The following is an 18,454-nucleotide window of genomic DNA, read 5'->3' as shown; positions in this document are numbered from 1 at the left end:
TCATGTTTACAACTATTGTACAATATGGAGGCTTGACAAGCATATATCTCAAAAACAGAATTCAAACCAAAATTGTGCCAGACTAATCCCCTTGATTATTTAAGTAAATACAATATGTTCCAAATTAAAGTGGAAAGACTGATTTGGGGCTTAAATGAAACCCAAAAATATAAATCAAAAGAAAGTTGTGCATAATAGGTCCATGAGTGAATCCACCCACTCCAATTCCCAATCATTAGAGCTGCAAGTAAATCTTAGATTCCAATGACAGGGTCCAACCACGCTTGTTAAGCAAAAGGACTGCACTGTTGCATCCTTATTCATAGCAACCAAGAACAAATCCAGATACATCTCCTTAAGGGCCAAATCTTAGATTCCAAAGACATTATGAAAGAGAATATAACATCAAATCAACATAATTAAAAAGAATCACAAAGAGAGTAATAATAGACAGATCCCATATGATCAAAGAATAACGACCTCCTACCAATATCATTGTTCCTATAGTGACAATCAAATCAATACTTTTTTCTGGTACAACATCATCATTGAAACGTTGTCATTTAGGACAGAAAAAAGCAACATAGGTAGGCATAAGTAACCCGCAAGGTGAAGTCTTTTGGCATAGTACCAGAGACCTAGAATTGAGTTCCACCCATCATTAGGGATAGTAGAGGGAAGTACATATGAGCCTCAAATAGACTAACCAATTTTTTGACACAAAAAAAGGTAATAGATATGCATCACATTAAGATCTACATCAGCAATATGAAGAATATAATCCATAAAGTTGGGAATTCTGCACGTTTCACATCCAGGCCAACAAGGTAAACATTGCAGGTTCGGACCACAGTCTTATGCTAACACCATCCACTTGGATGGTCTATCAAGATATGAATTCCCAAAGAATGCATAATACTTACATAGAAAAATTAAATAAAAAAATACAAACAATAAAAAATTTGATAAACAATATGGCCCAAGGTTGGCCAAGATTTTTTTTTTAATAACATGGAACCTCACCAAGGCGAGGCCCTTTGGACCTAACCCTGGGGAGAATTTCATATTCAATTTGTGTAATAAGAAAATAAACAACAAATTTATTAAAATAAGAAAAATAATCCTCAACATACATGCAAACATAAAATATCTATAAACAAGTAAAGATTATTTTAAAGGTTGAAGAAAGAAGCAAACCAACAAATGAGCACTCTCGGTCTCAAGCTCATCAAGCGCAGTTTCCCACTCTTCTATAAGCGTACTCATTTCATCTGCAACAGCCGTTTCCAACTATTGACAAGTAGAAACGGATAAGTGACAAGCAAAGATTTTTTTTTTTTTTAAAAAGAGCCAAAAAGAGGGGGAGAATCACATAAACTAACATCGTCCCCTTGGAGAGTCTGTGCCAACTCCTCTCTAACTTCACTCTCCACATTGGCAAGGGAATCCTTTTCAAGTGCTTCTTGAGCCTCTGCAGCCTATATTAGCATTAGAGAACCTTCCTAAAACAAATAGATATGCATTCATAGATACATACACATATAATAACATAGATGCACATGTATATATGTGCACAAATGCACACACATACACACAACTAAAAATCAAACTCAACAATGAAAATACGATACCTTACTCTCAACTTCCAAGAACTCAGCAATCAGCTCTTCTATTTCTTCCTCAGTCAAAGGATCCTGCACAATAAAGATAATACCGAATCAAATTACAATGAAATGTAAAATGTAAATAAATATGTATAACAAAAGCTTTAAGCTTGAAAATAAAAACTTGGACAAACTAAACTTTTAGTACAAATTTTTTTTTTTTTTTTTGATAAGTAATAAAGATAATTTCATTGATATAAAAAAGAGAGAGTCACCCAAGTATACAGGGAGTATACAAGGGAGAACAAATCAAAGACGAACATTACAAAAGTCAAGAAAATCCAAAATAAAAAGAAAAGGACGGCTTCTCCACACAGAGAACCAATCAAGTAAGGTTCGGAAAAAAAGAAACTTAAGATCAGGCATGAAACTCACGATGTCTTCAAAACATCTACTATTTCTCTCCTTCCAAATACACCACAACAAGCAATGAGGAACGGTCTTCCAAATATCTCCATCATGATGGCGACCAAAACGACCTTGCCAGCAAGCCAAAAGCCCAACAACAGACCTTGGCATAACCCAGCAAACACCAAATAAACCGAAGACCATATCCCACAACTCCATCGCAACCGGGCAATGAAGGAAAAGATGGTCAACACTTTCACAATTGCACTTGCACATATAACACCAATCCAGAATGCAAACTTTTCTTTTTCTTAAATTGTCAACAGTCAGACATTTCCCCAAAGCTGCGGTCCAAACAAGAAAAGCTACTTTAGAGGGGATCTTCTGCTTCCAAATGCTTTTCCAAGGGAAAATTTGCTCCTTATGGCCAACTAGAAGATGGTAGTAAGTGCTAACCGTGAACCCCTTACTCTTACAGGGCAGCCAACAACTCTTGTCCTCCCCAATCCCCTTTACGGGAGTGCTGTAAATGGAATTGATGAAGCTCCTGAAAGCTTCCAATTCACGATTATGCACATCCCTACAAAACTGAAACTCCCAATGGAGGACTCCATTGGTGTACCTCATAAGATCCGCCACAGTTGCCTCTTTTCTACGACAAATCCTATATAATTCCGAATAGCGGTCGGCAAGAGAAGAAGATCCACACCAATGATCTAGCCAGAATAGCACCTTTGATCCATCTCCAATATCATACATAATAAAACGAGATAAAGAGTGCTACCCCCGTCTAATATTTTTCCACAAACTGACACCATAAGGACCGGAGAAAGAGCTAGAACACCAGCCACCCCAATCACAACCATACTTCACCTCAATCACTTGACGCCAAAGAGCATCCCTTTCTTGCCCAAATCTCCATAACCACTTCCCTAATAAGGCAACATTGAAGGTTCTTAGGTTCCTAATCCCAACCCACCTGAAGAGAGAGGAGTACACACCGAAGACCAATCAACCAGATGAAATTTGGGCTCATCTCCTAAACCACCCCAAAGAAAGTCTCGTTGAAATCTAGCAATTCGATTGGCCACAGAAGCAGGAATAGGGAATAAGGAAAGGAAATAAGTAGGAAGATTAGAGAGAGTGCTTTTAATTAAAGTGACTCTACCTCCCTTGGATAAATATAATTTTTTCCAACCTGCTAATTTTCTTTCCACCCTTTCAAGAATAGGAATCCATATTGACTTGTCCTTAAATTTTGCCCCCAAAGGAAGACCCAAGTATTTCATTGGGAGGGACCCTTGATTGCAACCTAAGACAACCACTAAAAGATCCATATCTTGAACTGACCCCACTGCCACCAGCTCAGACTTACCCAAATTTACCTTCATACCTGACACAGCTTTAAACCAAATGAGCACCATACGGAGAGTCAGCAGCGTTGATACACAAAATGAAATCCAACGCCTCCACTTATCGGAAAAACCGCAACGCTCAAGCAAGTAGTTAAGAAATCTCCAATTCACATGATCGAAGACTTTTTCTATGTCCAGTTTACATAACAACCCTGGCAGACCGGACTTCAATCTACTATCAAGACATTCATTAGCAATAAGAACGAAATCAAGGATCTGCCTATTTAGAACAAAGGCATTCTGAGGAGCTGAGATGATCTCTCCTAAAACCATGCGAAGATGACTAGCCAAAGCTTTGGCAAGAATTTTATAAATCCCCCCAACAAGGCTAATAGGTCGGAAGTCCTTTACTTCCACTACTGCAGCTTTTTTAGGAATGAGAGCAATGAAAGTTGCATTCAAGCTTTTTTCAAACTGGCTAGTTTCATGGAAATGGTGGAACACAGCCATGATGTCTGATTTGAGAATCCCCCAGCAAGTTTGAAAGAAAGCCAACGAAAAACCGTCAGACCCAGGAGATTTATCCCCATTAAACTCCATGATGACATCAAAAATCTCAGAATCCTCAAAAGGTCTCTCTAACCAATCCACATTATCCCTAGAAATCCTAGGAAAATCCAAAACATCTGGGAAAGGGTGCTGCTCTTGCCGCTCCGAGTAAAGGTTCAAATAGAATTGTTCAATATGGTCAGCAATTCTATCCTGGCTGGAAGACAAAGCCCCATCGATCATGAGGTTTTCAATACAATTACTTCTTCTATTAGAATTAGCCATCCTATGAAAAAACCTCGTATTGGAGTCGCCCTCCTTTAAAAACAACACTTTGGACTTTTGTCTCCAGCTAATCTCCTCTAACAAGGCTGCCTTCTCAAGATCGGCACGCAAGGATGCTTTTTCCAACATTTCCTCTTCTGTTAGAGGTTGATTGTCCGCTTTAATATCAAGAGCATTCAACTTGCTCCATAATTGCTGTTTCTTGACCGTGATATTACCAAAATCTGTTTCGTTCCACTTCTTTAGGTCAGATTTTAAAGCAGTCAACTTCTTGGCAAGAATGAAACTAGGGGTCCCTTGAAAAAGGTAATTATCCCACCAAGACTTCACCTTCTCTAGAAACCCTTCCGCCTTCAACCACATATTCTCAAAACGAAAGGGGATTCGCCCTCTTCGATGATTCCCACTCTCCAACAGAATAGGGAAGTGATCAGATAACACTCTAGGAAGCCTTTTTTGGGAGAAATGAGAGAAGTGATCTACCAAAGCCGGAGAAAAGAGGAACCGATCTATTCTAGAGGCCGAGGAAGAGTTAGACCATGTGAAAAGGCCTCCCTCCAAAGGGTTATCCATTAACCCATGAAGAGAAATAAAATCTGAAAAATCATTCATGCAGCGGGTGAATCTTCCCGCCCCTAACTTCTCCGAAGGAAAGCGGATGACATTAAAATCACCTCCCAAACACCAAGGTAAATTCCACCAACTAATCAAGCCTGCCAATTCCTCCCACAAAAATTGACACTCCCTATTTAAATTTAGGCCATAGGTACCTGTGAAGGCCCACTCAAAATGATCACTAACGTTTTTGAACCTACACGAAATTGAAAAACGCCCCACTGCTTCTTCTATTTTTTCAACCACCCTTCTATCCCACAAGAGCAGAATACCACCGGAAGCTCCCTCAGAACCCAAGTATAGCCAATCTATGAAAGGACAACTCCAAATACTTCTAACAAGTCCTCTTGTAATCCATTCCAGTTTTGTCTCTTGCAAACAAACGATATCAGCCCTCCAAGAGCGTAAAAGATTACGAACCTTGAGCCGTTTTTCCTTGCCATTCAGACCTCTGACATTCCAAGATATAATCTTCAGATTCATTGGGAAAAAAATAGAGCCCTGTCCTTACCATTATCCCTGCGCCTATAAGAGGCTGGACCATAATTGACAGAGCTAAACAAACCCCTCAATTCCCTTATCCCTTTCCTCCCTGAGCTCTTCATGGCTTTGTCAGATTTTTCCTTAATATCCCTTTGCTGTAACTCCGCTTCAACAGCCAACAAGAATTTGGTAGCTGGCTCTTCCAAACCTTTGAGGGATGTCCCATGAAAATCATCAAAGCCACTGAATTTTTCCTGAAACCATTCTGAGAACTTGTCCTCTCCCAGCAAACTTTCCACAACCAAAATTGCTGACCCTTCAAGAATTTCCCTGACACCCATAGGTAAGGAGAAGGCCAGAGGTTCGACATTTAGAGGAGGCAACAAATCAGAAAACTGGGAAGCATCCTCAGAACAAATATCTGATACCCAATCCTCCACGCTAACCTCAACCCCTTTAACCAGTTCTGAATTTATCTCCCTAGGTACCGATGACTCCTCTGGAACCAACGCCAACTGGTTCGACTCATCCACTCCAACAGCCGCAGCTTCCAATGGCAAAGAAATATGAATCGGGACAGCCACTCTCTTCCCGTCTCGTAATTCAAGAACCCACTGCTCAGAATTTCCAAATTTCCTGATGGCGTTGTCTGAGTGCTCATGGATGATCCGCTGGATGTCACGATGCAAGGCCACTTCATTATCGGAGCACAGGGACTCATCCACCGAAGCATCGGAACAGCTAGACTCAGTCACGGAGGCTTCGTAGTTGTCGGGCACTGAGAGAAACTTCTCGGTGCTCGTTGGTTCCAAGAGCGACGGCGAAGGCACAGCGACAGGCACATCGCTACCTGTTTCTGCTGTTGCCGACGATATTAGGTGGGAGGGAGGGGCTTGCGAGGAGTAGAAAGACAGTGGGTGGGTCTGAGACAGAATCACGGAGGGCTGGGAAGGTTTGGGTTTCCATTTAAAGGCAGTTTTCTGAATGGGCTTTGAGGTAGAGGTAGAGGTAGAGGTAGAGGCTGGGTCAATCGAAGGTGGATGGGCTTTGGGTTTGGAGTTAGGCCCACGGATAGGACAAGATTGAAAGGGGTTTGGGTTAGGAGTGGGCTTTGGGTTAGAGGCTTGAAAAGGTTTTGGGTTTGGAATATGGTTAATCAGAGGGATAACTTTGGGCTTAAAAGAAGGAGAGGGCTTTGGGTTAGATGCTTGGCCCATAGAAGGGTCCACCTCAGTAACTTTGGACCAGCTGATCTCCCACTTACCAGTAGGCCCACGAACCAGCTTAAAAGAGAGTTCCAAACTCATCCCACCATCACCTTCAGCTGAAAAGACCTTCTCCCCTGACAGAGTATTCTCCTTCCCAAGACTGCTCCTGCGAGAATCCTGGGTTTGAGAACTCAGATTTGCAAAGTTGGACTTTCGAGGGTCCAACAATAAATGTTTTGGATTCACAGTGCCGCGGGAATCCTGGGTCAGAGAAGACTTCACCGCCACTACCTGCCTGAGAGTTTTGGGTTCTTTACGACAGCCTTGCTCCACTGCTGCCTCAAAAGATTTGGAGGCAATGTAAACAGACCCAAGTAAGAGCTTAGGGGGCTGGTTAAAGGCAAGAGTTCCAAGAGCTATCGCCTTCCTCAAGTGACTACCAAAACCTCTCCAACCACAGCCCAGTTTTCCTTCCGGAACAACTATGAAACCTTTCCGTCGGCCATGTAAGAGTTCAGAGATCATAAGGAAAGAGCCATGTGCATTGAAACCCAATTGAAGAATGAAAACTATCTCTCCATCTCTAACAGTTTTCGCAAAGTGTCCAGGGGGCTTGGTGCAAATAAAATCTTCCATCAAAGTTAACAATCTCTTTGCGGACTCTTTGCCCATGAATACTGATTGTAAAGAGCCTCTGCCTCTCTCGAAAATACGTAAAAGGAAGAAGGAACCCCCTTCTTCAACAGAAAATTCAAATGATTTTGACTCAACAAAGAAAAGTAAAGAGCCACCCATGACAGATACACAAATGAATATTCTTAAGCTACAAAATAGTTGTCATATTTCTTCAAGAATCTGCATTGCTTCTGTGAAATCTTTAAGAGTGTTGCAATTTGTAAGGCCCCAAGCATAATAATATTGACAAAAGAAACACTGCTCTATAGATTCTAACTCCCTATCATGAATTGCTCAGGAGAATAATGGGTTTGAATAAGTGGATACATTGTGATATTCTAAATAACCAATCAACCTGGTGTCTCTGTTCTTAGCAATTAAGGAAAATGCAGGATAGGTTTCCTTCATCATAGCATCCCCATTCTAAGTGTTATGTGAAAAAATGAATTTTGGACCTTGTACCCACCTCAAATTTGAAAATTTTCAAAAGGTTATGCCAACATCTTCTGATTTTGCCCCAAAGACTCACTCTGTAAGGCCCTCTAACAACATTAGAGCACCAAGAAGTGTAAATCTGATGGAGACACTATAGGTAATCTCTTTCTACTCTGTCGGGGTAGCTGGGGAGTTCTGGGGTTTTGTATTGTGCTTATTAGGGTTGAGTTGGGCGATGCCTAGGATGGTGTTGGATTTACTGACCTATTGGACAGGTTTATGTGGCCAAAAGGTGCATGCTGAAATTTGGCCCAGGGGAGGGGGTATTCCTTTATGTTTGATGTGGATATTTGGAGAGAAATGAACGTGTACATTTAAAAGTAAAGAATGTTTGAGAATCCAGCTGAAATTTCAGTTTATGGGTACTCTTTTCTGGTGGGAGCAAGCTGCTAGGTCATCTTCTGCTTCAGATCTTGTAGATTTTATGGAAAAATTGCACCTTAGTTGATTTTCCTTGTGCTTTACAAATTTTATTAATGTTTCCATTAAGACCTCAATCCTCTAGTTGCAACGATGTTATCACCCAACTTTTCAATTTTTACAATTTAATCCTTCTATCAACATCCATATAGATTAATATTAGGGTTAGGTTTTTTAATTTAAATAGGACATAAATTCTTAAGTAACAAGAAAGAAACAAGTCTACCAGTAATAAGAAAAAATCTTAATTAATCCTTCCATCAATATCCATAAATTCTTATTGTGGCATAGAACCAGAGACCTAGAATGGAAAGTGATCCTAGGTCAATAGAGATGAGGAAGGATAGCACACAATGAAGATGGTGAAGGAAGCATTGTAGCTGCAGGCCTAAGACGTCAGGTATATACCAGTAATGGAGGAGGAGCCTTAGAAGGTAATGACTCAGCGAAATAGACAGGAATGGGTTAGAGAAGAAAGGGAACCCAGAGTTGGAAAAGGAATAGAAGACTCAAACCAATAGTCCTCAAAGGAGCTAGTCCACAGAAATATGACTGAGACTCAACAAAGTTAACATCAGCACAGGCAAAAGTAGCACTGCAAGACTAGGGAGTAGCATCAATAGCCCCTTCAAGTCCGGGAATAACCAAGAAAGGCACACTTTGTGGTGCGAGGATCAAGTTTAACAAAGCCCAACCCAAGGTTATGGACATAACAAACACACCCAAAGATTCTAAGGGGCAGATGAAAGCCTGGAGAAACCGAAAATAAGGTGGAGTGAGAAGATGCACAATCAAGAACAATGGTAGGCATCTTATTAACAAGATGGCATGCAATGAACTCTACATCACTTTCAAAACATTTGGGTACATGCATATGAAACAAGAGAGCTCAAGCTGCATCAAAGTGTCTATTCTTGCACTTTGATAACACAAAAAACTTAGTTGCAGCATGTGAGGGTAACTGATCTGATGTATAATGCCTTCGTCAGATAAGGAAGCAAAGGAAGTTTTGGAGACATTCTTTGGCATTTTTGAGAATCCCTTTATGGAGAAGTTGAAATATAGACATCAACTCAAGACAATTTTTCATGAAAAATGGCCAATTCATTCGGAGGCAGTCTTCAACAAAGTACTAGAACTTATTTGATGCAACATGAAAAGGAACCCATTATCAAAATGTATTACATCAAATGGGTTTAAAACCGAACAAATAGAACTTGACAAAAAAGACACGACAATGTTTAGTAAACTAACAATCATCACAAGGCGAAGATGATATGTTATTAAGACTCCTAACTTGATGCTTCAAGCTAGTTAGAGAAGGGTGGCCACAGCGACAATGCCATTACAGAGGGTATAAGGAATACTGAAGGCCCCGTGAAGGAGAGATGGGAGCAATCAAAACAATATAAACCTCCAACTTCATGCCCAATACCAATCATCTAGATCCCAAAATTGACACAGAAGGGTAAAAATTAACACAACACTAAAGGTATCTGGTAAGTCTAATAACTGACAGCAAATTGAAGGGAAAACCAAGATTATGTAGGACATAAAACAACTCTGGATCAAAGCTAAAATGAGTGCTTTCAGAACCTAAACCTTGGCTAGGGAACCACTGGCTAAAGTAACAATCTGAGGCGAGGTAGTAATGTGTTACACAAATAGATGAACGTAAGCACTAATCATTTTCTCAATAGCAACAAAATCAATGACCCATGTATTCGAAGTGGAAGATAAAAGACAATGGGATGCACTGCCTAATTGGGCTAGAGTCACAACAGAGGAAGAAGAATCCTGCCTCTAATGAGTTTGGAACTGAGATTACTTTTCCCTTCAGTATTAAGATCAATTCTGTCATCAGGGACAGTAATGGACAATCTTGATGCTGGAGTGAAGTCATTGCAGGAAGATGCTTGACTGTAGACCTAGAGGGCTTGCAACTAGCCATGGGGATCCTAACACTAGTCTATGGTACGATTGTTGCAGCCACAGTTTGTGCACTTCTCAGGCTCTCAATTGCCAAAGCATCCACATTCCCTTGAGTCGCATGACTCGCATCCACCATGCACACCGCAGCCACCCCAACTAATACGGCCTGCTCATGATCCACCAAAACTACCACAAGGCGAGTTGTGTAGAGCACTCACCAAAAATAGTGTCAGAATCAGAAATAGTAAGAGCACTCACTATTTTTGGTGTTAGAATCAGAAATAGTTAGAATCAAAAAATTCTATGCAAGTACTGCCTCATATTCATATTGCAAACCACTGAGATAACAAACTACATCCAAATCCCGACATTGCTTTTCCATACGCAATAGATCAGCAGTGAATAGTTAATAAATCCATATCCTGATGCTACATTAATTTAAATGAATTTTGGATGGGTGGATGAAATTAAAACAATTCCAAAAATTGGAGGACAAACATGATATAATTAGAAGAGTAGGGACCAAAAGAGAGTGAGAAACATTACTAAAAGTTGGAAGATCAAAAGTATACATTACACTAAAAAATTATTATGCATAAACAACTAATGGAAACAACAAAATTTTGTGAAAGGTCCAGATGTTGACTTGCCTCAAGACGCATCCCCTCATCTTGTCCAGATGTTGATGGTCCATCATCTTCTGAGCCATCTTCTAGGCCATCAATAAAAGAATCGCTAGAAGTGCTCTCAACATCATCAGCTTCCTCTGGCTTTTCTTCCATCCCTTATTCAAATTGCATTGAATAGAAAACAGCCCTTGAATTTTTACCTAATAAATAAATCAAATATAAAAGTATATCAAGCAAAACACAGTTTATTTCACCTAAGATCCTTTACCTTTGAAAACCAAAGAGAAGAGAGATAAAGATGCCATTGTATATCAAATACAATAACTAAAATGAGTAACATCATTATCAACATGATCAAACGATAACATCACTATCACATCACAAATTGGTAACAATACAAATTAAGCATGGTCAAAGACCTAGAATTACCCCATGGCGGTTATTTTTTATGTCCAATAATGTATAAATCAAGAAATGCATATTAGCATAGTTAACCAAAGTAAGAAAAAAGACAAGATTCAAGAACTACATCACAAAGACCATGCTCCAAAATGATGGACCTCTGCTCGAATTATTTGATGACAATAAAATGATCCAATGGTAAAGCTTTAAGAGTTCTAATATTTTGCTATTTAATAAAATCATGTGAAATGACTCACCTACATATTAGATATTTATATTCCTATGCAAGACATTATGACACATCATAGTTTCAGTATATACATAAACTAATCAAGGTGAATCATCTAAAGGTCAAACTCCTCAATCAACCCATAAACCCCAAAAAATTAACCTCCCTCCATATACATATACATTTAAGTCTCTTTATACATATAGTAACCCCTAGGGATTGGCTCAAGTGGTCATGAACTTGGGCTTGGGGGTATGCTCCCACCAAGTGTAAGGTTCAAATACCCTTGGGTGCAAACAATTTCTAGGGGCCACGTCCCATTGGCGAAGCCAAAGATTTACCTAATCCATATGATGTGGGCATGTTACGGAGTTTAACTGGGTAAAAAGACACAATACTCTACACAGTCACCGGAGTTCCTCGCCATCAAAAAAGTGTCCTTATACACATAGTATATCACTAAGATACACACATACATGTCTTGGTAATTAGACACATAAATATCAAGTAACAGATCTTCCATTACCACCTCAATACATATAGTTGATTGTAAATGGTTATATATTATTAAGTTACATCCAGATTAGTTCCTGATATCACTTGCAGTGATTTTAGATTATTTAATATATTAGTTGGATGTCAAGAATGCATTTTTCTTTTATAGGTAATCAAAGAACTAATATTAATTAGAAAAAAAAAAAAAAAATAGTACAGGATGTTCATGATGATGAACAATAAGAGACAGAAAGAAAAACTAAGGGAGGGATAATCTAAGGGAAAACATAAACTCTGAAAGAGACGAAGAATCAGTAAAACCCCAACAACGAGACCACTCAAAAAGGCTACGCTGGCATAAAACCTTTAACTCATCCAATGTCTTCTCCATGTTCTCAAAGGAGCGACAATTCTGTTCCAACCAAACAACCCACATTAAACACCCTAGAATCAAATTCCAAATATTCGAGTTATGCTTCCAAAGCCACTGATGCCAACAAGATAACAACTTCGTCACTAATCTTGGCATAACCCAATGAATACCAAAAGCCTGAAGCATAAGAGTCCATAAGGCATGTGAAACAGTACAATGAAGAAGAAGGTGGTCTACCGACTCCCCATCACAACAACACATACAACACCGATTTACCAAAGGGCGATGACCCCTAATCATGAGATTATCCAATGTGAGAATCCGACCGTATACAGCTGTCCACAAAAAGAAAACTACTCGCTTAGGAACCTTTGGTTTCCAGACACCCTTCCAAGGAAACAAAAAATTCAAGGAACCCTGAATTGCTTGATAATAAGAGCGGGTATCAAACTTACCATTGCCTTTGAGCCGCCAACAAAGAGTATCCCTCCTATCCCCCAGAGGAATATGAGGTTGGATAAAATGAAGAAAAAAAAAAGAAGCAGCAAGCTCCCAATCTTCAAAAGCTCTAAAGAACCTTAAATTCCACACTCTAGTAGTACCTCCTTCCAGAAGCCACAAAACCTCAGAAATGCAAGCATCCTTGGCAACTGAACACACATAGAGCTCAAGGTAGAGATCTTTTAGGGTATAATCCCCAATCCACCTATCATGCCAGAAGCAGATGCGGGTGCCTTCACCCACTACAAAAGATAGGTGCTTAGAAAAACTCTCCCACCCTTCATGAATGCTTCTCCAAAGGCCACAATCATGGGTCCTCCTGCACACTTTAGTACACCACCCCCCTTGACCCTCACCATATTTTGTGGAGATAACTCTCCGCCAGAGATGGGTAACTTCTTGCCCAAAACGCCACAACCATTTCCCTAATAGAGCTTGATTAAACGATGCCACACTCCTTATACCCAGCCCCCCCAATTTAACAGGTAAACACACCTTATCCCAAGCCAACAAAGGATATTTGAAACTCCCCTCAGAAGACCCCCAAAGAAAATTCCTCTGAATCCTTTCCATTCTAGCAGTCACAACTTTAGGAATAGTGAAGAGAGATAAAAAGTACGTAGGAAGACTCGATAGAGTACTTTTTAGTAAAGTGAGCCTACCACCCTTAAATAAGTAGAGACATTTCCACCCTGATAGTCTCTTCTCCATCTTCTCCAAAATAGAATCGAAACACTCTTAAAAGAAGTTCCCAAAGGCATCCCCAGGTATTTCATAGGCAAACTCCCCACTCTACATTGAAGAATACTAGCCAATGCAAGCTAGTATTTCTGAAAGCTATAGAAAGCATTATATGGTTTCAAGAAGTCACCAATAGCATGGTTTTGGAATATTTCTGAAGTTGCAATGGATTTTGATCTCCACCATTGTCAAACAGATCATTTCGTTTTACAGCTACACCCTAATGTTGAATACATACTATTTGTAATGTTGAATACATACTATTTGTTCTCTATGAGAATGACATAATTATTATAGGGAATAATTTTGAAGGCATCACTAGATTGAAACAATTTTTACAACAGTATTTCGAGACCAAATATCATGTCCTTCAACTACCTCCATGGGGTGTGTAATGCAGGACAATGAGAAATGGCCTAACGGTCATGAACTCATGATGCAAAAAGACAAAATGTAAACAATGTTGTGACGAGATGGGCTAGGGTACTCTATTGGGGTTTTCGCTTTTTTGTCATTTGAATTATATATAAGAATATTTTTTGGTTCCCAAAAACCCATCAACTAATTTCTCTACATGCCTAAGTTGAAATAGGGTCCAAACACTTAAGTTGGATTTTTAGACCAAAACACTCTTTAACCCCCAAAAGGCCATACCAAATGTGCTCTAAATCTAAATTTTCATCCCCCCAACAAAGGCATTTTAAGACAAGATAAATTACACAAGAACGCATTCAGTAATCAACCAACAACTTACACACATTTCCAACCGACCTAATAGACCTAAAATTGCTTATATTTGTAACACTATTATTTTAGGGAATTCATGCAATAAAAGAGGCATTAAGACATTTTTCAAACCTAAGTGATTTGTGGAACTCCTTAAAGAAGGCCATTATGTCATCCTCCACCACACTCCAACAATGTTAGAAGAAGGAAACCATGAACCCATCATTATGTTTATCTTATTTCATTATCTTCAAACTCTTTTTGATAAATTTCTTTGTTCATTTGTGAAATTTCCATCTAAATTTTTCTGTTAACACGGTTTACTTGAAGTATGTTTTTCATCCCTAAACTTTAAAAAATTCCTTTTTTTGTCTCAAAACTATTGAAGATGTTACAATTTCTTTTTAAAGAGTTTTTTTCCCAATAGTTTAAGGGCAGAAATAGGAATGAAAAAATAACTTGTTTTCAATAATTTAGGGAAGAAAAAAGATCTTTCTAATGTTTAAGAACAGAAAGTGTAATGTTTTCAATAGCTTAGGGGCGGAAAAAAAAATAACCTTTAAAAGTTTAGGGGGGCAAAAATCAAAAGTCATGCGAACTTTAGAGACAAACAATATTTTAACCTAAAATTATAATATGACAAGAATAAAATAAGTTTCAAAAAAGAATCATAAGATTTAATTTACCATAGACATGGTTGCAACTTAATAGTAGAATCATCCAATATCCTCAGTCTACCCAAGCAAAGAAAAATTCAACACATAACTCAATGAATTAAGACTAACCAAACCAAGATTAATTTCATACAGAGAATCAAATATCATGGTTCATGTGTAAATTAAAAAAATAAATAAAACGAGTGCCAAGAGCCTTTAAGCTCAAGTGACAACTTCGGGTGTTTCCAATGGAGATATCTAGGGTTCAAATGCCCCCACCCCCATTGTTACTATTGAACCATCAAAAAAAAAATTTAAGTTTTAATTTACCTTTGGTAAGGCAATGAATGGCATGATTAAAATCAACTAAAATCTAATGTCCAATTGTGATTTCGGTGTTGAGAGTGAGGGATTTTTTGGTGTGTGATTGTTGGGTGGCTAGTTTTGACAATCTACCATGTGGGAAACTAGCTTACACAAATTGAATCCTCAACACCATTATAAGAAATTGATCATCATGGGTGATTGGACACACTCACAATTCTTTGTAAGTAGATTAAGAACATTACATATAAGTTCTTGAATAAAGAAAATGTATTAAAGGTCTAACCCTATCTTTAATTCTTCCCATCAAAAGAATCTCTTACCTATTAAGATTTATATTGAAATTCCCCCAAACCCACCCCCAAATAAATGGCTCTCTGAATCTGGTTCGTATATAGAATTTTAACTTTTCAACTATGGTAGTAAGGCATGAGGTGAGATTAAATTATAATTTTTGCAAGTTTGAACCACACTTTGTATCATATTACTAATAACAAATTAGGATGGTACTCCCAAAAAAAAAAAGGTTGTACTCAATACACAAAACTCCCACTTTTGCAAGGTCTATAAGAGGTTATGGTAGGTAGTCTTCTAATTTATTGAGAGGCTGATTCCCATAATCTAACCCACAACCTGTTGCTTTTGGCGGAAGGCCTTTGCCATCGCACCAAGGCACGACCTCTTAGTATGTTACTCCTAAAAATATTTAAATTAATAAATACCCATTTAAATTTAAGAACTCATCTAAACCCACGATAAATTCAAAAAGCACCAGATTATATCTGGAATATTTATTATAAAATGCATTCTACACCCCCACCTTATACATCGCAAAGTCACCGATAAACACACTAAATCCATGATATTATGTTATTTTTTTGAGATTTTACCAACACAATACAATTCAAAGATCGATGTATCTTCAACAAATTTAACAAAACACCAACAATTCCATGATATTCATAACATGTACAAGGATTTTTTTTTTTAACAAGTTATTAATGTGCAACAAGCCAAAATGTTTTAACAGGAGAAAACATGTAAATCCGTAAATGGAACAATAAATACGAATGCCAACATATCTGCCTAGAAAGAAGACATTATCACCATTTGAAAGCATACATTAAAAATTTAAACTCATAACACTAACCTCAATCAAAAATGTAAAAAGTAAATTAAATAACCCTTAACGAAATAGAAAATGCGCTTAAGAGCACACATCACACACCCCCTAAACAAAGTGTATCAATGATTTAAAACATAATAATACTCTTTTTACTTATCAAAAAAATAATAATAACAGGGCTAAAATTTATGAAATTTACTATTAACACCAAAAAAACCCACTCATTAAAATTATAAAAACCATACATGGAACAATAAATATGTGATCCAACATATCAACCTTGCAAGAAGACATTATCACTAACCTCAATCAAAAATGTAAAAAGTAAATTAAATAATCCATAATGAAATAGAGAATGCGCTTAGGAGCACATATCATGCATCCCCAAAAGAAAGTGTATCAATGATTTAAAACATAATTAAAAAGGGCAAATTTATGAAATTTACTATGATACCAATAAAACCCACTCTTCATTAAAAATATAAAAAACCATATATGGAACAATAAATATGAATGCCAACATATCAACCTAGCAAGAAGGCATTATCACCATTTTGAAGCATGCATTAAAAATTTGAACTCATAACCCTAACCTCAATCAAAATGTAAAAAGTAAATTAAATAACCATAACTAAATAGAGAATGCGCTTAAGAGCACACATTGCGCACCCCCAAAACAAAGTGTATCAATGATTTAAAACATAATAATAACCGGGCCTTTATGTAATTTACTACAATACCAATAAAACCCACTCTTCATTAAAATAAAAACCTGGAACAATAAATATGAATGTCAACATATCTACCTAGCAAGAAGACACTATCACCATTTGAAAGCAAGCATTAAAAATTTGAACTCATAACCCTTACCTCAATCAAATTGTAAAAAGTAAATTAAATCGCACATAACTAAATAGAGAATGCGCTTACATTGTACACCCCAAAAACAAAGTGTATCAATGATTTAAAACATAATAATAACCGGGCCGAAATTTATGAAATTTACTATAATACCAATATAACCCACACTTCATTTAAATTGTAAAAACCTGGAACAATAAATATGAATGTCCACATATCTACCTAGCAAGAAGACACTATCACCATTTGAAAGCATACATTAAAAAGTTGAACCCATTACCCTAACCTCAATCAAAATGTGAAAAGTAAATTAAATAACCCATAACGAAAATGCGCTCAAGAGCATGTGATCACACAAAACATAACAATAACCGGACCAAAATTTATGAAATTTACCATAATACCAATAAAACCCACACTTCATTAAAATTGTAAAAACCAAATATAGAACAATAAATATGAATGCCAACATATCAACCTAGCAAGAAAACATTATCCCCATTTGAAAGCATACATTTTGAACTCATAACCCTAACCTCAATCAAAACGAAACAGAGAGTATGCTTAAGCATATAACCTCACAAACTGTACAAATTTTGTTAAAGTTTTTTTTTTTTTATAGTTTTCAAAAGCGAAAGCAATACGATTTGTCACAGAAAACTTGTAAGCAACCAAACAATGTCTTAAAAATTTTATTTCAATGCCATAAAATTCCTCTGAAAACCGCGATAATCAATCAACGCCATTAACTACACAGATCTACGTCAACCACAAAATCTCAAACAAAGCAAAAGAGCGAAAATCGGAAAACGATTCGAAGGGAAAGGAAGTGAAAACCTAATGAGACCTAATGAGAAGGAGTCGAAGAAGCAGAGGACTGACCTGTGAGCGCGCGCGCGCGAGAGAGAGAGAGAAGTGATTGGAGACGGAGAGAGAGAGAGGAGGGAAAATTTGGGTGAAAAGAGAGAAAATGAATTTGTGAGAGAGAAAAGAGAGGAATTTATTTGATTTGGGGCAGCGTGAGATTTTGATTTTGGAAAGTTTCGGCTTTTGGTTTGGGAAGGTGGGTCCAGTCCAAGTAGTTTTCTTTTACTCCTTTTTTTTTTTTTTTTGTGGTTAGATTATATATTTCATTTGGTACTCGACCGGTAAAATCTTTAAAAATAAAATAATAATAAAAAAGTACAATTTCTGTGAATTTGGTTGGGAGACTTTTAATTTTGTCAATTTAACCCTAATTGGATTCAAGAAAAAAAAAAATTTTGATCCTAATTGGACGGAAGTTGTTAATGTGTAAAAAAAAAATTACTACATAAGCAGGCACTTGAAATGCCAGATTATATTACATTAAGTAATTACTAA

General features: G+C 37.6%; 1 protein-coding gene across 7 annotated transcripts in view; it reads right to left on the bottom strand.

The window, feature by feature from the left end:
• Positions 1 to 18,113, bottom strand: part of LOC142627738 (protein CHROMATIN REMODELING 20) — a 50,005-nt gene extending 31,892 nt beyond the window's left edge. Inside the window, exons 1-5 of one of the 7 annotated variants that reach the window (XM_075801605.1) lie at positions 17,975 to 18,113; positions 10,680 to 10,858; positions 1,632 to 1,694; positions 1,383 to 1,478; positions 1,198 to 1,290 (exon numbers count right to left, since the gene is read on the bottom strand). In XM_075801605.1, coding sequence (XP_075657720.1) covers positions 1,198 to 1,290; positions 1,383 to 1,478; positions 1,632 to 1,694; positions 10,680 to 10,811 — 384 coding nt within the window. In that variant the 5' untranslated portion in view covers positions 10,812 to 10,858; positions 17,975 to 18,113. Of the gene's footprint in view, positions 1 to 1,197; positions 1,291 to 1,372; positions 1,503 to 1,631; positions 1,695 to 10,679; positions 10,859 to 17,974 lie in introns of those variants that run through there. The other 6 variants (XM_075801606.1, XM_075801604.1, XM_075801609.1 and 3 more) reach the window with 6 other exon arrangements.
• Positions 18,114 to 18,454: the final 341 nt, after the last annotated feature.

The sequence above is a fragment of the Castanea sativa genome, chromosome 3 (assembly GCF_040712315.1).
Source record: "Castanea sativa cultivar Marrone di Chiusa Pesio chromosome 3, ASM4071231v1".
NCBI classification, from domain to species: Eukaryota; Viridiplantae; Streptophyta; class Magnoliopsida; order Fagales; family Fagaceae; genus Castanea; species Castanea sativa.
This window is presented reverse-complemented; position numbering and strand designations above follow the sequence as displayed.